Source organism: Melospiza georgiana, chromosome 4 (genome assembly GCF_028018845.1).
Source record: "Melospiza georgiana isolate bMelGeo1 chromosome 4, bMelGeo1.pri, whole genome shotgun sequence".
NCBI classification, from domain to species: domain Eukaryota; kingdom Metazoa; phylum Chordata; class Aves; order Passeriformes; family Passerellidae; genus Melospiza; species Melospiza georgiana.
The window spans coordinates 33,264,667-33,289,024 of record NC_080433.1 but is presented as its reverse complement, the minus strand read 5'-3'; the positions used below and the strand labels follow the sequence as shown (position 1 = coordinate 33,289,024).

The 24,358-nt window shown below is 36.8% G+C and overlaps 1 protein-coding gene across 1 annotated transcript in view; it reads left to right on the top strand.

Annotated features, from left to right (window-relative positions):
* The window catches only part of UBN2 (ubinuclein 2), a 52,438-nt gene that overhangs the window by 5,549 nt on the left and 22,531 nt on the right, over positions 1 to 24,358 (top strand). The window contains exons 3-11 of the mRNA XM_058022141.1: positions 4,663 to 4,764; positions 13,455 to 13,592; positions 14,822 to 14,934; positions 15,941 to 16,439; positions 19,764 to 19,834; positions 20,546 to 20,675; positions 22,018 to 22,136; positions 22,778 to 22,891; positions 24,047 to 24,190. Of these exons, the coding sequence (XP_057878124.1) occupies positions 4,663 to 4,764; positions 13,455 to 13,592; positions 14,822 to 14,934; positions 15,941 to 16,439; positions 19,764 to 19,834; positions 20,546 to 20,675; positions 22,018 to 22,136; positions 22,778 to 22,891; positions 24,047 to 24,190 (1,430 nt within the window). The remainder of the gene's footprint in view (positions 1 to 4,662; positions 4,765 to 13,454; positions 13,593 to 14,821; positions 14,935 to 15,940; positions 16,440 to 19,763; positions 19,835 to 20,545; positions 20,676 to 22,017; positions 22,137 to 22,777; positions 22,892 to 24,046; positions 24,191 to 24,358) is intronic.

Below are 24,358 nucleotides of genomic sequence, written 5' to 3'. Positions count from 1 at the left end.
TTGAATTATAAATAATTTTTTGAATGTGAGAGAAAAATGTTTCAGTCACACTTTTTTAGAAAACTCATTTCTGCTATTAAAGTGGTAAGGATTTTATAACGTCTGAAACAAGTTGCTTAACTACAGTTGATGAAAGTCAATGGAAGTATGTAAAGCAATATATGTAGGAGGGAGTGGTAGTGGAAGTAATCTAATTTTACATATATGTTTATGCATCCATCAAAGCTGAACCTGTACATATATGGGCAAAACATTTTATCAGACTTAAGAAACCACAGTTCAGTGTTCAGTAGTCACAGAAAGGGGCAAATAGGTACTTTTAACCATTAGAAAGCAGTAGGTAACAAAAAATTACAATTTTCAGCAATTTAAATTTGTGGTGCACTTGCATCTTCTTTACTACTTGCGCTTTCATTCTCTGACTTGCCTTTTGTCCCTTCCAACCCCATGAAAGGGAATGTCCTCTCTATAAAGAAGCACTTACTAGGTTAGAACCACTAAGCATGAAGGGTGATGAGGGATTAAGATTACTTGTGTTAGAAACTCCCTGTCCTTTCTCTTCCAATGTAAGAGCCATCAGTCTCTTCTTGCCATCCATGCTCAGTGGAATTGTATCTCTGAACGCTGACCCAGTTCAATTGTTCATGTTCTGACAGCATCCAGCCATCTTCTGCCTCTTGTGGTGAGACATTCACTGCATGGCTTCAGTTGGAGCAGGGATCCCGTGTAGTAGATTCCCATTCTCCTCAAGTGAATGACCAGCTGCAGGATACTCTTCTGAGCTGGAGTTACACTGTAACACTCCTTAACAGTGCTTTACTGTAAATTAAATCAGTGGTTGTATGAGAAAAAAATAAAGGTTTTTTTCAGGTTTGCAGAAGTGCTGTATCCTCCTTTAATTAGGTATTACTTATCTAAGATATCTGTTTAAAATGGAGTCAAACATTGGTTTTAATCATAACATGTGACAGTACTTCTGGAAAATTTGATGCATCAAAAGCAGTCTGCCTTGAAGACTTTTTACTTTTTTAGATAAATTGCTGTACTCATAACCAAATCAGTACATTGTTTGATATATTTTGCAGATACTAAGAGAGGCCCATGAAAAAGTCCTTGTAAAACAAAATGCATGAAGTACCATTTTTTTACCCGATTATTCAGAGCTCTCCTGTAATTGCTGCACATACTAAACATCAGCATGAAAAATCTGCTCTGAAGGGTTCCCATTTTCATTGTTTTGATTGCTGTTACTCTCTAGATAAAATCAAACACTGTTGTGAACACATACTGAACCTTGGACAGTATTGTACAGGTGTAAGAGCTTTTCTTGGATCAAAATGAAGATCCATCTAATGGATGGTAGCCTAGTCTCTGACACTAGTGGAATCTCATACTTGAAAGTATAATAGAGCAAGTGTTCATTGATATTACTGCACTGTGCCTGTCTGGCAGCCTGTGTTGTATCTTAATTTCTCTCAAAGCCAAAGGTCACATGTTTACTCTTTAAAGCTTTCTGCCAGAAATCTACCAGATTGTGACCGTATTTCTGTGTTCCACAACACTGGAGTATCATGGTGACTGTCCTATAAAAACATGCTTAAGTTTATACCTGATGAGATCTTGTAGTGCTCCGTAGTTTCTGTACTGTAAGAAACAGAGAAACACTTCCAATTCTTCTGCACATTGCATGTGATTTTGATGTTATCATCTAAATCCAGCCCTTTAGTTCTCCAGCTGTGGTGGAGACACATTGGTGTTTTTTGTCTTTAAACGTCCTTGTTGGCTTACTGTTCTCTTTTTTGTTCTAATTGTGTTTTTTGTTTTTAAATGAAAGGATATTAATGGTATGATGCCTGATATTTCAGTGTTATAATGATGACTGCTGGTTTGGTTCTCTTTTTGGTTCCATTTTAAGTCCCAACTCATTTTTTTGATCATTTTTGATTAAGCAAATGTCTGGACTGTGCCTTGCAACTCCAGTGGTTCCTGAGCAGCATAACAAATTTGCAGCATGCTGTTTGTTTTTTTAGGTTTTTTGCTTAGGTTGTACTTACATTGTGTGGCTTACCTTGCTCTATTGATGCTGAATTTAACTGCCTATTTATCATACTAAATTCAGAGCAACTGTAAGGTCTTAAGTGATTCTTCAGTTGTTTTCATTTTGCTTTACTTTCCTCAGTAAATTGTCATCTTAGACCCCTGTCCTTCTCAGCTTTTCACCTGCTCTGTTGCTTCTAAAGGAATGAATGCATATTCCATAATAATTTTGCTGATCACTCTTTGCCAAAATGAGATACCTATTCTTACCTTTTCTTTCCTAGCTGTAGATCAGACATCAGTTTAAGTGGACCTTCCTTACCTAGTGAGAGTTTCTTGTTTTTAAAGATGTTTGAAACACTTCTAAAGCATTTGAAATACTTTCTTCTACCAGCATTTCTTCCTGCTCTATATATTCTTGTGCCTGGGTTCTGTTGTTGATAGCTTTTATTAACATATCCACCTTAAAGACCAGGTTTACTGGTTTATAAATTCTTCTCTTCAAGATTGTTCAGGTATTGGCATTTTATTTTACCACCTACCTTCTAGTCCTGTTGGGCAAAGGTTATTTAAATGCAAGGTTTAATGACACAGTTAATATCTTAAAGTCATCTTTGGCTTTTCTGAATACTTGCATGAGTAGTATTTGCAGCTTCAGGAGCCAGGCACCTTAATTTGCTCTAGTATTGTGATGACTTATGTTCTAGGACAAAAAGGTTGGAGGAAAGCTGCAGTCATAAAAGTTCCCTGAAGTGCTGCATGGTGGACACTGACACAGATAATCCTTTCATTCTTCTGCTGCACTCTTGCGTCCTTAACATCTTGATCATGTGAAATCTCAACACAGATCCTTAAACAGAACTGGGTAGAGCCAGGCCTGAAGGAAAATCTCTTAATTACACACAGTGGTTCAGATATTTTCATATGTCTGAATGCAGGTTTTATTTTAAGACTGCTTTTGTTCATTCAGCTATTTTAAGACTTTTTTTTTGTTGCTACTTTGTTCTTTATCTGGTGTTCTGACAGTCAGAATGTATTGGAAATTTAATTTTTTTTATTGCCCTTTTATTATACTGGAATAGTAGAATTATGGGATAACCATTGCTGCAAAAAGATTTTAGACTTGCAGACAAGGATGTTGATGGTTACTAGCAAGATATATGTAGTACAGAGATAGATTGCATTACACATTAGTGAGTTCAGTACAGGTGAGATATGGTTTATGAAGCATTCTTAGCCTGCTGGCACCTGAGTCAGAATCATGAATTATATAAGCTTTTGCACTGGAGTTTAATCAGAGTTCTTAAGTGCTGCCTTTTTCCAACTTACTTTTTCTTCTCTCATCTATCTAATGTAAACTTTCTTTTTTTTTTTAAAAAAAAGTACTGTGTGTTTTGGAACTTTGCAGTCATTCCGATGTTTTTCCAGATGAGTGATTGTAGGAGATGATAGGAATACTTAGCTTGGAATGTAGTTTGGAAATGTGAATTAAAAGCTGAACTTACTTTTGAGGTTTTTCTCCTAGGACTATTGCATTTGTTTAAGTATATGTGAGAGATACACTGTTTGCTTGCAAGAGCACATGCTTTACTTTGTAACAAACTTGCATGTTCTCAAAATCTTGTTAAAATGGAGGTGTTGAGATGCTTCCGCTACTGATAAACGTGCAGGGGTGAAACCGCCTTGGGGCAGTGGCTGCATTCTCATAGTAACCAATGGACTGCGATATTTGGATGTCACACCTAGAAAGACTGACCTGCTCTAAGAATGCTCAGAGCTGTAGGGTGCGGGCAGAGAAGTTTCAGGAGCAAGTCTTAAATTTATGGGAGTTACCATTTAAATGAAGGCAGTGATTTTTTGTGATTTTGATCTTTTAAGACTTTTATTGATTATTTTGACAATATATGTGAGCAAGAAAACTAGGCCTTATATCCTAAGAAGATTTTTGTCTAACCTTAAGTTTTTAAGTTTAGATTTCCTGAATATTTGAGCTAGCTGTGAGTCTTTATTTGACTTAACAATTAAATTTCCACATGAAAAGAATACTTGCAGATTAAAATTAATTTTACTAGCTCCTGGAGCTAAGTTAATCCATCCATAGTTTGTAATGCAGCTTCTGGTTTTAATACTCAAGTAACATTTTATGTTTTTTAAAACTCAACTTTTTATGTGCAATAGAGAATTAATCCATCTTGTGTAGGGAAACACTTTAATGAATTCTAAGGTATCATTATTTTCCCTTGTAATGAAACTGTAATATGACACTGAAAAACTTAACACTTTCTAAATTATCCCAACCCTTCTATCATTAGCAGTCCAGTCACTATATACAATATATATAGGACAGGAAAACCTCTCTAAATAAGAAATGTTAGGAAGATCTTGGTCTTGCAGAAAAAGGTTGCTAGTGGCTGCCTTTCAGGGGTGATTCTGGTGAGGCACATTTGCCAGAATGCATCTGTGTGGAAGTTTTCATCAGCCATCTAGACCATCTTCAAGGAAGCATTCAAGAAAGCAAAACTGCTAATTCCTTGAATGACTATTCCTCCAATGCCTTATGCTTTGTAGGCTTTAGAGCACTGCTTTCATGTTTCCTAAGTGGTGTAACACTTGCTTTGTCTTCAGGGTGGCAAGCCCCACAAGCATCGGAAAGATCGCCTGCAGGATCTGATCGACATCGGCTACGGCTACGACGAGACAGACCCTTTCATTGATAACTCTGAAGCGGTAAGTAACCCTCACCACAGCAGCAGGAAGTCATGAGACAGTGCTTTACCTTTTCACTACAGAACAAAGGTAAGGGAAAATACTTTGTACCTGTTGTGAATGCAAAGGCCATACTACTTTGGGAGACCGCTGAATTACTGTATTTGTAGTCTTACTCAAGATATTATGCACCAAAGAATTAAGAAAGCTATTCCTAGATAAAATAATTTTCTAGCTTTGGAAATCAAAATATTTTTGTGTGCTTCATTTACTGTTGACTGAAATGACACTTGCTCTGTTTAGTTTCTTGTACTAGCTCTCTGGATTATTAGTGGGTTACTGGCATTAGATTTCCTGCTTTAGATAATGAAGCTATTCTCCTCTTAAAAATCAGTAAAAATAGAATGGTTATTTAAACATTGAATGTGTCTGAAAAAAATTGAGACAAAACAGGTTAAACAGCAGGATATTACTGCTTGCTTTGTCTGAATAATTTTTAGACATGAAAACACATCTTCAAGTAAAAGAAAAAGGTATTAGTTTGGTGCAGGCAGTATCAGGGATATTAGAAGGTTTAGAAGAGGGCATTTGAAGATATCTTGGAGGTGATGTATGAAATTACACAAATGAGAAAAAAGCCTGGGGAAAAAAGTGGATTATCTAAAAGCTCAGAAACCTCCTGTAATTCTTCCTTATTAAATGTCAGAAAGAAGTATGTGTACAGTTAGTTTAGTCAAGTAAAAAAAACCAAAAGTAAGAGCTGTCACTTGCCAGCCTTCAGTTTCCTCCAGTGCTGAGTGACACTGGACAAAACAGCAGTGATCTGCTGTGAGAAGTGGGCTAAAATTGAGTGGGAGAGGAAAGATTATGAAAAGGAGTTGAGAGAAAAGAGTAAGAAAAGCACATAAGTGCATTGCTTAGCATACATTATGTCAAGCCTTCATTTAAAATCTAAAACTTTACAGAAAAGAACTGTAAACTGAGCTGTGAAGTTTCTAGCACTTAAATGTTGCAATGAGTGATCCTATGACCTGTGTGAGGTACACAGAAAGTGTCTGCAGAGCTGATAATTTTTTCAGCAGAAATTGAGCAGTAAACCACAGTGCATAGCAGGCTGAGCATATCTGTGTGCATTGGTAGTTTTTGAAGCAGGTCTGAAGTTGTGTGGAGAGAGAGACCTTGCTGTAAAGTGCTTATTGTAATTTGTTAGTCATTTTTCATTGTCTAGAAACTTGAACCTGCCAATATTAAACTGTTTTATCATTATCCCACAACTTCTGGTTGTACTGCTGGAGCAGTATTGGGGTCTAAGCCTTCATATGTCTTTTCCAAAGGTCAGATTCAGCTCTCCAGCTTGGAAGGAATAGATGTGCTTCATTACTGCTGAGAAACCACTTGAGCCTATAGGTTAATCTGGTTTCTCACTGTTGCTTAAGTTCATCATCTTCGCTTTTAAAATGTAATGGTACCCAACGCAAGTTCTAGCTAGGTTTTCCTGGATTCACTGTGACCTATCACAGATCTGATAGGAGGTAACACTGGCAGCACTCACAACACAGGTCTCTGTCAAAGTATGAGTCTGGTGTATTAATACTTAGCATACTGTGCCTCCTTCCAGCACTGGTGGTGATATCAGCAGCAGATCTGGTAGATTTGCAGGAGCATTTACTTCTGTCTCTTGCCAGAGTCCTTGCAAAATGTACAAAAGGCAGTTGTTGGAGGACCAGATGGTTGCATCATGTGCTAGCTGTAGAAGCTATTGGGGAGAAATGGTATATACTCTAAAGATTACTCTCCTCAAAAAATCATTACGCCTCATGTCTGCCTTACAAACTAGTGAGAAACCATCTTTGTTTTGCTTTTATCCCCATTTTTATAAAGAAAAGAAAAAAAATATATAGTGGGCCAGCTGCAGTCCATGTTGTTGTTGCAGAGCTTAAGGGTTCTGTAATGTAGGAGTTGAAGTTCAACAAAACCTCTAATTCCATCATTCTGCCTTGGATACAAGAGAAGTGTTCAGAAAGAAATTCCACATGTCTGGCATGCTCATCTTTTGTATGGCCAGCTATGAAATTGCTGTGTACCCTGAGATGTGTTAGAGCCAGGCCTGGACTACTTCTTAGAAGATACACTTTCTTAGACATAAGAAGCTATAATATCCTGGGCACAAACACTTGAAAAGTGAATATGAGTGCCTCTTTAATTGCTCCAGGATTAGCTTGTCTGTATCCCAGAAAAAAAGTCTGAAAGCTTCCTCAGAATTTTAGTCCTTTTTTTTTATCATAGTTGTGAAAGAAATACTGAGCTCTTTGGCACTGAAACAGATTTATTCCATAGCTTTAGAGATACTTTCCTTTTAAAAACAGATTTTGAGGTAAATGCATTTGCAGGCAAGCAGGAAATCTATGCAAGCAGCTATTCTTGAGTTGAGCATTTTCACTGTAGTCAGTGGATTGTGATAATTCCAGTAAAAAAAGAAAATCACAAGTGACCTACTATTGTTTCTAACCCCTCTATAGGGGTTAGCCTGATGGCAAGTCCTAATATTTGCTTATCTTAATGGACCTATACAAAATGTCCACAACCTGTGAAGAAAGCTGCCCCTCCTCAGTGTTTCCACTGCTTTGATGTTGAAAATAGGTTTTGCTGTAGTGTAAGCTGCCCAGAACTACATTCTTTATGAAGTGGAATTCCTGTAGAATTTTTCACCCACTCTGTTTTTCCTGCACACACATGCATGTCTAGCCAGATCAGGCTCTTGTGATGACCTCTGATTATTTGGCTGGTTGAATATTTTCCTGGCAATGTAAGCTTTATATAGGTAGAGACTTGCAAGGGAACACAGTGCTTTCTGAGCTTTGTTATGCAATGCAGAAGAGAGAATTTAAAATAATGCATAGTGTTAATGAAAGTGTATGCTGTTTTCTCTTACTTGAAGGTAACAAGGCTTGGATATCCAAACCAAAGACTTCCCTCATTTCAAGTAGATGAATGTAGAAAAAGAACTATTGACCTACAAATCTATAAGCAGTGTCTTTTGAAGCAGTGGTACTAGATAGCTACACTGGCAGGAATTGAAGCTAAATGTGAATGCCAAGAGCAGTGGGAAGCAGGCAGTTCAGTTCTTGAGACACCCAGGCCCCTGTGTAAATATTTGACCTAGTCTGTTATATTCATAGTTCCATAGTAGCCCTCTAAACACTGCTGTAAAAAGTCCTGTGCTGGCTGCTAGAGAAAACCAGTGTATCAATGGTTTCTCATACCTGGATTTTCAGTCTCCAAAACAGTACTTCAGCTAAAAGGAAGATCTTACTTTTTCTTTAGCTACATCTTGCCTCAAGAGCTCAGATCATCTTTAAAGAAAACCTTTCAAAGGTTTTGTGTTGGTTTTAGTAATTCTGGACACAGTTAAAAGCATTGCTTTGTTTCTATCTGGGTTCCCTAGAATACTTTCCATAATTTAAGGGCTTGGTCTCTGGAAAAATTCCATGTCATGAAACACAGTTTTCACGTGTTTCTACGATAAATTTGTCCTCATCTTGTATTCTCCAAACTTAAAAAGGTATGATAGATTTAATATCCTCTTCTCTCCTACCCTGGCTTGCCCCTAAAACTTGAAGCCGATGTGTTATCAGTAAGTTATCTTGGACAAAACTTTTGAATATCTTAGAAACTTTTTCCCAGCAAGAACGGTATCTATTCAGGGAATAGCAGCTCAGTGTGTTAATGGAAATTTTTACCATTTTTGTGAGGTTCTGGGCCAGATGTAGTTTCAGGCCAGCTTGGTACTGTTCTCTCATTCTTCCTACTCTAAGCAACTTGTTTTATGCTAACAATGGAAAGGATTGTTGTTTTAAAAAGATTACTGCCTCTTAAAAAATTCTAACAAAACAACCAAGATATCAACCTGCAAATGTAGAGGCATCTACAGAAAAACACTCCATAGGTTCCATTATTAAAAATACTTTCATGGTGTATTGAGAGAAGTTGGACACTGTGGCATTTTTCATCTGGAAAAGGCTTCCTTTGTAGACCTCAGTCGCAGACCTCATCTGCGCTGTGGAGGAGGGTGCATTAAAGCTTCTGTTTTTAAGAGGTTCACTTTCCAAGTGTCTTACTGGCTCTGGATTGGTGTGTTTGTATTAGTACTGTCTTCCTTGTTCATTGTCACTTTGCCCAGGCTTGGAAGTTGTGTGTTTGGGGAATGGTGCTCCCTTAGCCCAGTGTGCAGTGTCACCTTTAATAACGCGCTGTGCGCGCTTCCCGCGGGTCTTCAGGGGACACCTGCCAGCCAGCCCCTGACATATCCTGTGCCTTCCAGTGAGTACAAGGACAAGCTTCAACATGGAGATTCTTTGCTTTTTATCCTCCTCACTCCAAAATACATCTAGGTGTAAAGGGGAGTATCAAACCAATAGATACAGATGCAAGAACTAAGCAGGTACAAGAACCAAAATGGCTAGAGGAACAAAGGTAGTTGAATTTGCAGAACACATCTGGTGTTTGTTGAAGCAGTAATAATGTTTTTGTGCTCCTTCTGCAAAAAGGCATACCCTTCTTTAGAGAGGAATAAGAATAAACTGAATGAATTGAAAATTCAGCACCTGCATAGGTTCCTGAAAACACCTGAGACTTGTATCTGGCCTGTGTAGTACCACTCTTTAAATTTGTAGGAGAAGGAAATTATAATGGTTGTAGCAGCATCCTGTATTTTGCTAGACTTAATTTTTTGAAGAGCACAAAATCACTTTTCAAAGTAATCTGAGATGCTAGAGGGATAGAACATAGCCTAGGATCAGCTATGTACGTAGATGAATTTGTTTAAGCAGTACAATGAACCTAAGTGTTTCCCAAAAAATACACAAACAATATGATTACTAATGTTATACAAAGGGAGGTTTATAACTTGCCAGAATAACAGATCTTTGATAAGAGCATTTGTCTTAAGTGTCATATATGGAAAATCTGCTCTTTGTGTTAAATGACGGGAAAAGGAAAGTATAACTTCTTTTCTGTAGAACTTTCTGGTAGTTCTGTAACATTAAACCTGGAGAGATTAAGTAATATGTTACATAATTATTTAGCACTGAACTAGATTTTCATTGTGGGTCAGGTCAGAGATCAAGCTCTGAAAGAATTGAGTTGCACAGATCAAAGTGGTCACATGGCTGGTCATACATTTTTTAACTTTGGCTGAAAAGTTTTCAAGGTGAGAAGAATGTAATCTCTGTGAAGTGAAGGTCACTTAAGCTAATAGCATAGCTCTGATGGCTGGTGGAAAGGTATAAAGGTGTTGATTGAGATGGGAACAAAACAGAGTAGATGTGTATTGGTACTTCTCTCAAGGTGCTCAGGTAGGCTGATGGATTATGATATCTTGACTACTAAATTAGGATACTCCTATGAGACTACCCTGGGCTAGATATTACATCTTCCATAATCTCTTATGCTTTTTTCTTTTGTGCTCTGCCAGCTGTCCTTTTCCCCAGAGTTAAAAGAAAAACAAACTAACCTGCCAACTTACCTGTGCATTTTGGAAGAGAAACCTTCTTTATCACAGGAAAGCTCTTTGTGCTTGCTTTTTGATGTTTCCTTGGATTAGCAAAGCAATGCATTGCTTCCCCTTACCCTTGTTCAAGATTTCCTTGTAGGTTCTATTATACTGTAGTTTTTAGAAAGATAGTTATGTAGTTTTTTGAAAACTCAGCCTTAAAGGATGCTAAAGCCAAAGAGTGCATTTCAGTTCTTTGCATCTTGAAGAAGCATAGAGATCAATCAACTTTGTATTTTTGAAGTATCTGAAGTGTGTAGATGTTCAGTCCATTTCACTGAAGGAGCTGTATTGGACATCCATAGCTTGGCCTTTATTCAGTGGGCTACTGATGATCAGTATCAAAACAGAAACAGTTCCTTCCACCCCAAGCTAGTTAGACCTACCTCAAAAATAAACTAAGCAAGGTCCAGAAATTATCCCTGCTTATCTTTTAGCTAAGTATTATCTGTTGTACAACAAATAATAACAAGCTACATTTGTTAAACCATTTGGACATGTTTGCACTGAATCTCATTTCCAAGACTTAGTACAGAAGTGTTTAAAAACTTTTTTACGTGTGTACTTTTGGAAGTTATTGTCTGGAAGGGAGGTGAATGAGGAGAAGGATCACAGTAGAATATCTGAGGATTGTGGTCAAAATATCTGGACTCAAGAGTAGACAATATTAATATAAGATACTGCTGTGAGTCTGGATTTCAGAACTAAATTGGTATAATCCATAAAAATTCACTGTTCTTGGTATAGTGATGAAGTTGAAACCAGTTAACTTATTTTTAAAAAAATAAACTAAATAATTTTTCATACCAAAACATTTAACTAGATTAATAGCACTAAAAGCATAGGAATGTAGCTCAAGGACAGTAGTTTAAAGTAACTTACATATGAACCTGCTTTTTAGGTGGTCAGACAGTTATCAGTCTTAATTTTATCTGCAGGATGATTCCATAATCAGTTGTAGGACAAACCTGTGTTCACAGGAGTCAGTCAAGTCCTGTCTCTGTAGGTCTGAGATTTTTTGATTCTCACCCTTGAAATGTGTAAGGAAGAGCAGAACACTTTAAAGGGCTTTAAACTTATTTTTGTTCATAAGATAAATTGTGTGATTTCATACACAGAAAAACTAGTTTAAAGCAAAGGTCTTGAAAACGGTAAGATTTAGAATTTTCAAGAGCCATGTTCCCTTTAACTGAGAGTTCTGGAAGCACTTGAAAATGAAGCCTAATCTCTGTTACTAATACCTTATGCAAACATACTCATTTTCTGTTTAGTTAGGGCACTAGAAAATAGTAAGCTTAGCTCAGAGGGAGGTGTACACTAGCAACACTTGGTCTGCAGGCCCCTATGTCTAAAATACAACATTGAGTTAAAAGTCATACCTTGTTCAGTAGGTTCAGGGTAAAAACAGATTTTGGTTAAAGAACAATAGTCTTACTTGAGGGTGAAGAGGACCTGAATATCAGAAGGGTCTTTGAAGGTCTGATTAAATTCATAGTCCTCAACAGAAGCTGTTGAAACCTCAGCTGCTTATTTATACATCCACATCTTGATCTTATTTGCCTGTTGACTATTATGGAATACATTCACTCTGTATATTAAATGAATTCTGCCTTTCTTTTTGCCTTGTTCCAGTGGATCTGTGCCACACAGCATGTTGATCATCCAGATAATTTGCTGTAATTCATGATTCCTCATTTGTGAACTCTCTTTAATCCTTACTTGTGTGTTACCCAGGCTTTTCTGTACTGCTCTGCATCTCAGTCTTTACTGTGTTGGCTTTTGCTTCCTATGATAATGGTCCCAGCTTTGACTGTGTGCTTTTTCCTTCTAACTTGGCAACCACTGTGTTCTTCAGTTTTGATCTTTTTCTGCCCCACCCTTGCTAATTCACTTCACACCCTCTCAGCTCAAATGGGAAACGTCTGCTGCGTCTGTTAAGCACTGTGGATAATAATTGCTTTTCTCTGCTTTTATTTGCCTTGCACTTAATGAAGCTGATTCTGAGAGCTGTGGAAAAAGCATGAATTTTCTCTGAAATTCCTACACAACCGCCACTCTCAAGTTTTCTCTGCATGGTCCTCCTGGTCTTTTAAGATGAATGACAAGTCCACTATTAAGCCACTTCACTTTCATTTTGTTCCATTAATAGATTCTCTCACTTTCTTGTGCTAGCTTTTCAGATCATCTTAGGGTACTTGATAAGTGCTGTCACCACTTTTCCTATTTTGTCTTTCTGTACTGCTTGTTAAGTTCTGTGTTCCGGGAAGATAAAAGGTGATGAGTCAGGGAAGTTTCCAACTACTTAATCAGATTAAATCCCTGGGTAGGACTCCAGTTCAGGCTCTTTTTTCCAGCTTCCTTGTTCAAGTACATATTTACTGTTATACTTTCCTGGATAACTCTCCTTTCTGTCTAAAAGTCTTTGGTAGCCTAGGCTTCAGTTCTTAAACCATTTTGTCTTCAGTATATTTTACATGGCACGGAGGTTGCTGGTTGCATGTAATAATAGAATTAATATTGTCATCCACTATACTGATTATTGACCACTTTTTCTATGTCTTTGGATTTTATTATTTTTTAGATTCAGCTTTATGATTCTAACTTGGAAATTTCTTCATAAATACTAAATACTTTTCAAAATAAACTATTGATAGTTTGAAACATGTTGTGGTTTTAAAATTGTCTGAACAAAGTGAGAATGTTTGCCTTCAAATTAAAAAAGTCCTGGAATTGTGATATTTGTTTAAGAGGTGATGTTGTATTAAACATCTAAAATTGGAAATAAGGTAACAATTACTGTGGTGAAGTTTGTTATGTCTGGGATAGCATTTTTAACGAAATAAGATTTCGGAGAACTTTTAAAAAAAATTAGGGTTTTGAGCAGGGCACTGTGGTGAGTTGCCTTGAGAAAGCAGCAGTTTTAATGCTGTAATGCTGCCCTTTTGTTAAGAAAAGAGCATTGTGTTGAAAGGATACTCTGTGTTATTAATGTTCTCTGCTTCAGCCAGTTAATTTTCTATAAAATTGCTCTCCTGTTTCTATTCTAGCAAGCTGTGCTGTGAATTGGTATATATATTTTTATGTATAGGGACTGGTGAATGAAATACATGTTTAGTTTATTAAGAAATGCTGATAAATTCATCTTGCTTTTCCTGCCCAGTATGATGAATTGGTTCCTGCATCCCTGACAACCAAATATGGAGGGTTTTATATCAACACTGGTACACTGCAGTTTCGCCAGGCATCTGAATCAGAGGATGAAGACTTTGCAGAAGACAAAAAGCATAGGCCACCTAAAGTGAGTGATTTTAATTAAGGCTTTTTTACAGAAATAAAAGCTAGGTGAACATTGGAAATACTTGATACACTTAGAATGGCTCAGATGAAGAGTCCAAAAGAAGAATGATGCGTGGTACTGCTTTTTATTGCATTTTGTTTTGTGGCTCATGTATTAGCATTCAGTAACTAACTCAGGATGTCCACAGGCTATTCAGTCTTGTAAGACTAAGCATCTGTTTAGGCAGCCTGACAAGTTGTGTCCACCCATCTTGAACTGACAGATTATTCTGTAATTTTGTAAGCATTTTATTATACAAGATGAGACTTTAAATTCATCACTACTCTTCTTAATTTTTGCACAAAGTTTGCATGATATGAACTTGTTCCTAATGTTGAGAATTGTAAACCAAATTTAAACATATTTACCAATAAACCATATTTTAAACCAAAATACCTGTTAAAATAAATTCAGTTAATAAGAATAGCTATATTAAAATTATATACACAATCTTTCCAAACAGCATGCTGCTGTTCTATCAACTTTGACAAGTTACAGTCAATGCAAGCATAATTGCAATCTGACATTTACCAGTTGCATGCTATTTCTGAGAACTTAGTGCTTCCTGGTGGTCTTTTCTGCTCTACAACACTTAATTTTAAGGTTCTTGTACTGACTCTCACTGTGATGCAGATAGTGTTCTTTCTAGCAGCCTGTACAATGATATGGTTTTGATTTGTGACTAAAAGTGTTGATGACTACACCAGAAGTTTGCCTGTTGCTGGCTGATGCACAGTCTGAAGGCTTTCTGTTTCCCTGCCCTGCACCCTCAGATAATCTAAGGATGGGCAAGGGAGGGGAGACAGATGGTCTGTATTGACCAGCCAAGATATTTCATAGTGGTCAACTTCATGGTCAGCAGTGGAACTTTGGTAGCAGAAGAAGGTGCAGGAATTCCATCTTCCAAGGTAGCCATTGGCCATACTGGCTGGACAGCACTCTGCATGTACCTTAGAGTATTTATATTACTGAAAACTCTGAATTTCATAACTGTTTAAAAATGATTCATGACTAACACTTCTCAGTAACTGAAACTGCTGCTGGGAATCTGTGGTACCATTTGCCTTTACACACATTTAGGTGTTTTTCCTGGCTCTGAATTGGAAAGTGTAAAGAAAACTTAATGTTTCTTGCTGTAGAAGTCCCTTAGGGTGGGAGAACCATTGTCCTTTATTTGATCTCTTTTCTAGATAGCAAAGTTGAAAGAAAGTGAAGATCGTGGAATGAAGAAACGCAAGCGAAAAGATGAAGGGACAGAGAAGGAGAAGAAGCCTCGGAAAATGAAAGTTCCTAAGCAGTTGGGGTGGGTTTCTTTTTCTTCATTAGAACCCTTCAATTATATTTGAGGTTTGGCTTTGAGACTGTGTGCCATAGCAAGATCATTACAGCTCTTTTGAATATTGTACTTTTAAACTGTAATTAATAGCTTATAGATTTTGTTTCAGAATTTGTGTGGGGTTTTTATATTACTCAGTCCTACAGGCTAAATTTTTGTCCCCTGAAACTTTGCACCAGGAATAAGGAAAGACAAATCATAGAAAATAAATTTTGAGTATTATGAATAGCATAAAGTATCATTGTCCTACCCAACATCTAAGCTAGCTCTAGGAACTGCATCTTCTATTGAAAAATAATGTTTTTCTTATCTCTTTGTTTCTCATCTGTAAAGCTGTAAATACAGTTTAATTATTCTTCTATGTATTTCTTACTGACTTTGTGCTTTCCTCAGTTCTGAGGCCAGCATAGAAAGATTAAGGTGGTGGGGCTAGATTAGGTGACTGCTAGAAAGCTATTGCTGAGTGGATGGAGGCTGTCTTACTGTGAATATTCTCATTGAATATTGAAAATTTATTGACTTAATTTTTCATCAAGGTGAAAAATTGGTGGAATGTTCTCAGTTTAAAAAAATAGAGATTTTGAGCCTGCATTTAAAAATTTTTAGCAATGAAAGGAATTTTTCTAACATACATTTTGTACAGGCAACCTGCCACCATTCGGCAGTATTGAGAGGCAAATTTAAGTATTTTAGTACTGTAAATCTGCTGTGAGTTTTAACACTTGTGCCAACTTCTCCTTAATTAAATTGAGAAGTCAAAATGAAGTAACCTTTGCCTTAATGTATATAAAATGTAACAGATCAGTTAGAGAACATGTAATCACATGACCTAAGGTTTATGGTAATTGATAAAATGTTCTGAAGTACTACTTCCCCCCATAAATTTTAATTGTACTAAACTTTGAGTTATCTTGTTAAAGGCTACTAAGGCCTCAGAAGTCACATGCTAATGAAAGATTTCTTTCCTCTACAGAGTAATGGCCTTAAATTCACACAAGTCTGAGAAGAAGAAAAAGAAATTGTATAAAGACTCTCTCTCTCTGGCTGCCATGATCCGTAAATTTCAAAAGGAGAAGGAAGCCATGAGGAAGAAGGAACCTAGTCCAAAACCTCCAGCGACTGTTGCAACCTCTACCCCTAGTAAAATTCCTTCCTCCTCTCTCAGTGCAGGAAATGAAATCTCTGACTTGAATCTTAGGATCAATGATCCTGTCCTCTCCATTTTTGGTAGCACAAATGAACCTGAGCTCCTGCAAGAAACTGAAAGTGCCCTGGAGATGTTGGGGGACATTGACTTTGACAAGTTGCTTGATGGCACTTCTGATGGCAGCCCGGTCTCTGAGCTGTCAGGAGAGAATGGAAATGTCACTCAGGCAACCTACACCTCTCAGGTCATGACACCCAAGCAGGTGCCTGCCCTCCCTGAAGGTCTGCCTGTGCTACTTGAAAAGCGCATTGGAGACCTTCGAACAGTAAGTATGAATTCGCTGGTAGTGGATTGCATTCAAGAATCTGAGAGAACAAGGAAGAACAATTAGGACCTTGAGTGTCATCCTTGAATTGCTGGCTGAAACTTTAGAAATGAAGAACTGATGTTAATGGCAATCTTGAAGGCTGTGTTTATACTCAGATGAAAACAGGCAGAGATGATGCAGGTCAATTGTTTTAGCAGTGTTTGTTTCAGATTGGAAACTGGGTTTTCTTAATCTTTTATGTACAATAACTTGTAATTTTCATTTATTTATGGGGTTTTCTCCATAATGGAAATACCAGTGTTATTTTAACTTGAATTATTATTTGATAAAATGGAATGAATGGGTGTTTTCTTACATTGGAGGAGGTTACCTGAAATATGACTGCAGCTTACAAATGCATGTATTTTGGATCCAGGTTTTTTGGCTTTAACTTGCCAGTTAAAAAAAAAAACCAAAAAACAACCTGAAAACAAAACAAAAAAAAAAAAAAAACAAAAAAACAAAAAAAAAAACCCAACCCAAGTAAAAAAAGCCACCAAAACCAGAAACCACCACCCAACTACAAAAAACAAACAAACCAACCACAAAACTGAACTTTTTCTTCTGGGAGGTTAGAATGAAATCTGAAGTTCTCAAAAATGGGATGAAAGATGTTAAATTAACAAGTTACAAATATTCCAGTAAGTTATTGAAAGGGATCAGAAATATTAAGGTATTACGTACTCCTTGTTTCAGTTATGGATGTTATCCTAAGTTGAGAATAAATTTGTTGCTTGTTCAGATTATTATATTAAAGCTTTTCCTTACTTAGAATAAAGTGCAGCTTTTCCTTACTTAGAATAAAGTGCAGCTTTTCTTTACTCATAGTTAACTGCTTTTTCAAAACATACTTCCTTTTTTGGACAAAAAATAATTTAAACAATTCCAGAGTTTGCTTTGCTCTTACCTCTATAGAAATGTCTTCTAGTTTTCTTATTTATTTTTAAACATACCAAGCTAAATACAGCCAAGGAATTAATATTTACTGAAGTGAAGGAGCTTCTGTCTACCTCTCAGTATGCAGGTTAATTTTGCTATGAATCAACAAAAAGCTTCTAGCAAAAGTGCAGAAATGGATTAGGCCAAAATTCAGGAAGTGTTAGTGACCTACCCCAAGTTAATTCATGTTGCTTCTCTGTATTACAATCTCAAACCAGTTGGGAGGCATCTTTAATTCAGTGGCTCTTAGAAAACATAACTCCTGATAGAACCATAAAATGGTTTGGGTTGGAAGGGCCCTTTAAGATCATCCACTCCAATCCCCCTGCTGTGAGCAGGGACACCTTCCTCTAGACCAGCTGGGAACTCTTCCATTTTTGACAGTGTCTTCTGAAAGATTCCTGGCTAAGCAGAGGAAGTTTAAGTTTATACTTGGGAGCAGCCAGACTGTATGTTGACTTAAAGATTGCAACTTCCATGCCTCCTGTAAATTGCAATCAGACATCTAAAAAGCACTAAAAATGAAAGTCTTGTCAAATATTTACCAGACTCTTGCAGCTTTAGATCTCTGTAGCACAAAGAAAAGTTTACAAAGCTGTAGGAAGAAGCCTACGCTCCAAGGATGCGGTACAATATATCAAAATTTAAAAAATAATAAGATTGGAAAGCCACTGTCTAAAGGCAATAAAAACTTCCTGACTTCCTTTGGTAGATTCATGTGTTATAGTTCCCTGAGTGGGTTATTCTGTACTACCCTGACAAAAGGCAATATTGTATACAGGCAGAAAAGTAAATAAAAGAGGTTTTTCCTCTATTTTTAAGGTCACTGTCAAGATAAGCACTCTGGAAATAAAACCCAACCATAGTTAGTAATAGCGATGAAGTTTTTGAATCTGCCGGTGTTGCTGTCTTCAAAAGCCAGCAGTGTTGTCCAGCATAATAGTATAATGCTGGAATTGCCTTTCAAGGTCTACCTGGGACTAAAATGTCAAAGCTTTTTCCTTCTGCGTTATATAAACCAGATTATGACTCTAATCCTTGTGTTAATTAAGCATAAAGATCCTGGATTTAAGACTTTCTGAATTGTCTTTTTGGTACCCTATCACTTGAAGGCATCCGTAACCTTTCTAATTTTTTTAGCAGGACAAATGCTTCAGTGTTCTTAAACAGATAGTACCATCCCCTCAGCAGCTGTATTTATGGTAGAAAGCAATGAGTGAAATGCAGTCCTTGCAGGAACTTAAGCTCCAGTGTCACTGTTCATGACTGAAGTGATAAAGCATTCAGACAAGGGGCTACCTTACACCTTTGAGTGTCACACTCTTTTCCTGTGCAGTTCAGACAGGAAGAGAGGTAGAGTTCACAATTTTTAGAAAACATTTTTCTTTCAAATTTAAATGGTCAGTTAAAAAGAGCAAGAACAGTAAGTATTAGTGATAAATTAATTTAATCATGTTAACACTTGAACTTACTTGTAGTTTTTAGCTACATTGTTGCAAGTAAGTACTCTATGGATGTTTTTAAGGTCTCTTTTTTCTCAACTTCTGAATTTCTGCAGAGTAGATGTACTCTAGAGAAAGGTTCTTATTGATTTTTGTAAAATGGTACAGGGAATTGGCTTTGTCCTATAAGCTGTCATTCCTTGTGGAAAAAAAAATGTATCTAGGTGATAAGAACAAAGATAAAGGGATTCTGCGTGGGAATTGCTGGGAGATCAGTAAAAACTTCTGATAAAAAGGACAAAAATACCAGACAAAATACTGAAGATACAGTCTAAGGATGGCGAGAATGCTGGACAGCAGCAGAAAAGAGGGATGAGGTATTCCTCTAGCATATATAATCCTGTTGTAGAAATTGCAGTGAAGGTTTGAGAGAGCTCTAAGCTGGAAAGATGCAACTGGATGAGGTACATAACAGGTAGAAAAAGATGGAGTAGAAATGTGTTAATGCTCTTGCCTTCTTGACCTGTCAAACAATGCTTCTCTTTTTAAAACAGAGATAGTAGAATGTTGGTGGTGTTGATGGTGATAAAGCATCTACAATTTTCTTAATGGTTATTCAAAAGATGAATGTGTTAACATCAGTGGTCCAGGCAGATCCTAAACAGAATGATTGTCTGCCCTAGAGCAAGGTGTGTATATTTGTATATAACAGTAACAATCCTCAGTTTTTTCTAAACAGCTGAGAATAGCTTGGTTTTCGGTATTTTTTTCCAAGTAACATTTTCTGGGAAACAATAATATGATGTGGCTTTAAAAGTAAAGATACAAAGATTGTTGGTTGAAAATACTCTGTGAACCTGAATGCTTTTTTTTTTTTTTTTTTTTTTTTTTGTATTTTTAGGCTGCCAAGATGTTTGATGAAGAAGGCAGGAAGAAGTTTTTCACACAAGACATGAATAATATTCTTCTGGAGTAAGTGCTTATCTGTAGAACCTTTCCTTTTTGGAAAGGGGGTGAAAGGAAAAGTACAGAAGAGGAAAGGAAGTATTATTGAGGTTGTTCCAACAAATCCCTTAAAAGTCAATGAAGGTAGATCAGTCCAAGCTAGTTACTAGCTAAAGAGACTTATGTATGTGTACAATTCCTGTCATGCCTGTGTGTCTTTATCCAGTGTAAAATGTTTTGTAGTGCCCTGGTCCTTGACTTCATGTGTAAAATTCAACAAAATTGCCTTTATTTACTCCTGTCTCCCACTTTTGTTACTCAAAGGACCTTCAACTTTCGTGAGGGCAAACACCAGATTTTTTTTCTCTGTAATCTTCAATTAAGGGTTTAATACAGAAAGTTCTGTGTTCATAATCTATGAAACAAAAGTAATCTCTAGAAGACTATCACAAAGTCTCTCAATTTTGATTCACAGTGGTGGGTGTAAACTAAATTTGAATTATTTGATTTTTTTAATGTTTTTGAATGTTCAACATTGCTGGACAACTACATATGTGAATGGTTTCTTGCCATTGATTAGGACTTCTTCCTTTTACAACAAAGCTTATCTGAAAATATCTCAAGCCGCTATTTTTAATATGCATAGCTAGAATATGCTATGCTTCCAAAGCTTCCTAAGGTTTTTGTTCAGAAGTCGTCTTTACCTTGGAGTGTGTCTGACTGTCTCCTGTTTGTCAGCATTGAGCTGCAGCTGCAGGAGGTGAATCCTGCCATCCGCAATGGAGTCTACTCACACCTGGAGGCTTTCGTGCCGTGCAATAAGGACACGCTTATAAAGCGCCTGAAGAAGTTACACCTCAATGTCCAGGTAAGGATGGGGAGAGCAGCTCCAGCAGGAGGCAGTTGTATGATAGTCAGTTCCCCTTGCTGCAGCAGAGTAGAGCAGTAGCCACACAGCCTCAAATCAAGAAAAATGTTTTGGGTCAGTTGCTAGATAAGTTGAAAAGCTTCTTTCCATATACATGATATTGTTACTAGTTGGGAACAAATATTTTAAGTATTTCGGAGTCTTTAGTTGAGAAGGAAGTGCTTTCATCGTGAAAGCTGGATACAGGCTATTAAGGAGTGTTTCTGCTGTCATCACTAAGTATTACTGTAGTCTTAGGGTACATATCAAAGCAGCAGAATTAGAAAGCCACAGTAATAATGGTTGTGATAGGCTAAAAATACGTACTTTTGTTTTCACTTTTGTGTCAAGAAAAAAAGGAAGGCCACGTGGATAATAGATGACCCTGCCTGTATTATTTGTTCCAATTTCCTTTTGTGGCTAGGTCTTACAAATACTTTGCATGCCATTTTCAGTTACTTTTCTTTTGAAGATTATTTTCCTGTGGAACAGAAAAGTTATCTGTGGTCTGAAGTACCCTGACCGGATTCTTTAGATAAAATCCAGGACTAAATCTTCCAGAGGATCTGAAAATGAATGCAGAGATCTCAGTGCTTGCTAACAAGGCAAACAGATTCAAATGCTGTTATTTATAAGCAGATAAACATAAAAGAATATTCTAGTTCTTTTCAATAAGCAATTAAAATTAATAATGTAAAGTCAGAAGATGTAGAAAGTGAATTAAAAACATGTAGGGAAGTATATAGTGTATTACCTTAATGTTTGAAATTCTTAATATTTGGAGACCATTCTAAATACATAGCCCTTACCTTTCAGGCACATAAATTGCATGTCGTAACAATCTACCACTTGGATAATATAATACATATTCATATTTTATTCATTACCTAGGATGTTTTTATACCACAGTTTTTGGAGACCTGATTAATAGGCTATATATTTGCAAATGCTGAGATATTGATTGGTCAGTTTGTTTCACTTTTTCGTCCTTAAGTTTTTTTCCCTTCCCTATTTTAATTTAAAAGCATTATTTAAAGAGATAATGCCATAATGTTTTGGGATGTTCATGGCACATATATTTGTGACTATCTTTTGTTGTGTCTCATCTCAAGACTTACATGCATTTATATAATGCTGTTGCACCTAACAGGATTCAAGTGCCATGTAGAAGTATGTCTGTCGCAGTCCATAAATAGTGCTGGGAATGTTACCTTGGGAGTGATCCAGAAATTTTCATGAGACTGTCTGAAATGCTCTTTATTTTACATCTAATAGGATTATTTTGGTACTCCTCTTTTCACAGGATGACCGCTTGAGAGAGCCATTGCAGAAGCTGAAGCTGGCTGTCAGTAACGTCATGCCTGAACAGTTATGCAAGTATCAGGAGGACTGTCAGGCCCGCAATCAAGCCAAGAATGCCAAGTAGGTTATTCTGGAGGCTGTGCAAGCCTATTTAGAACCCAGCTGGAAGTTTGTATCCATGTTGTTTACTTCCTTAGTTCAGAAAATCACTCAGCTCCAGTTTAAGGGTGTTTTTCTTTAATTGTGCAAATTACTTAATTTTGTGTATTATTGTCTGATGTCAGTGAGAAATTCCATTAACTGAGCGAGATAGGTCTTGATAGAAAAAATAATCTGAAGGATTACTGGTTGATTCCTAAAATGGTGGATTAATGGAGGAGGATGGTGTGTGGAGGTTATTGATATATTTTGTCCTTGTTCATGGTAATTGTTTCAATCATAGTTAAGTAAATTTAGACTTGGAAAGGTATTCATAGTTTGGTAAGTACCCTGCCAGTTCCCAGTAGAGGCATTGCTTAAAGCTTATAGGAACATCATTGAAAGCATCTGTAGAGTGTGTCCTTTTCATTTCTCTGAGAATGAGAAAGCAGTGGGGGAGAGGGAGATTAAACTGTTTATCCTACAAAGAAGTGTAGCAAAAATCTGAAAATAGATCCTCTGTGGGTTGTTTTTACCCCCAACACCTAGAATGACACTCCTTTTTAATGAAATATTTTGTTTGTGTCGTATAGTTCTAAATAAAATAATTGTTCCAACTGTAGGTTGCAAGCAGAAGATGAACGAGAGAAAAATGGATCAGAGGAAGATGATGATGAGAAACCTGGAAAGAGGGTTGTTGGACCCAGAAAGAAGTTTCACTGGGATGACACAGTGAGGTAAGACCAAGAATTTTCACTGACTTTATAAAGGGATCTCCAAGAGGATTTTATTACATGATACTGTTGCATAAATAATTTTCCCCAGAATTACACCTTGAAGGAGTTTTGAAGAGTGTTGGTGTTAAATAGGCAAACTGGAATTCTGTTACGGTGAAACATCTTCATCTTTAACTCAAAAGGAAAATAATCCTATGTCCAACCCTTTCAAGTTTCACTGCTTGTTTTTTTTTTGCTTTATCCAAATACATGAGAATTTTCTGACTCCAGGACTTTGAGCTTCTTTAGGCAAAGAACAGGTGTGTAAGCAGTGTTATGGCTGCTTCTCACCTTTCTAGAATACATTACAAAACACCAATGAGCATTAGAGATGTCTGCCACAGGAGGACAGGCCATCAAGATTGGTGATATTGATTTGGCAAGCCTCCCAATCCAACAACAACTAGAAAAATGTATTAATCTTAACCCCTTCTGTTCCCTCTGAACTGAAATTCTTTATCTCTCAAGTGTAGCACAGATTCTTATCTGAAATGATCAGATACTAGAGTTTGGTTTCCTAGAACAGATTTTTCTGAAAAACTGAGATGACTATTATTTAAATAATCTAGACTTTTAAGCAAGCACATCTTTCTAAATTAGTAATTTCTCATGCAAGATCTAATATAATTTTAGTACAAGTGTGTGTGTGTATATATATGTATGTATTACTAAAAGGGGCTGATGGACTTCTCTCGACGAGTCTTTTTAGTATGTGAAGACAGCAGGGAAGAAAGCTTCATAAAATATGTACGAGCAATATAGCTTGGATTGACCTGGAGGGGAGAGGTACTTAAATCTGTTGCTTTTTTCGTTCAAGAGTCTCTAAAAGGATGATGTTACTTAACTGTGTGCACTTACAGATTTTTAAGATCAAAAGACAAAATCCCTATCAGTAAGAATTCTCTGAAGTACTCAGTGTAGAATGGATTTCAATGGTAGAGCATATGAGTTTGTAGTAGCAATACTTTGTCCAGTATAAACTTCCAAAAAACACAGTTGGAACTGAGCACTTCCTACAACTATCAGTAGACAGCAGCTTCAATTTCTTAGCCTCTTTCTGCTGAGCTTTTGAAAAGACTGTGTCTTTCAATATATTTATTTTGTTTCTTTTTGCAGGTCTCTGTTGTGTAATCTTGTCAAGATCAAGCTGGGATGTTATGAGCTAGAGCCAAATAGAAGTCAGTCTGCTGAAGATTACCTCAAAACCTTTATGGAAACGGAAGTGAAACCACTTTGGCCTAAAGGCTGGATGCAGGCAAGGTAAGATAACTGCTTTAGGTATCTAACATTTTGGTGTTAATGATTTCTTCAGTTCTTATTGTCTTACATTGACTCAACCGTGTACTATTGATATTGGTTGGAACTTAGCAGTATGTTTGTGAAGCTGGAATAGTTTAGAAGAACAAATATTTTTCTAAAATTAATTTT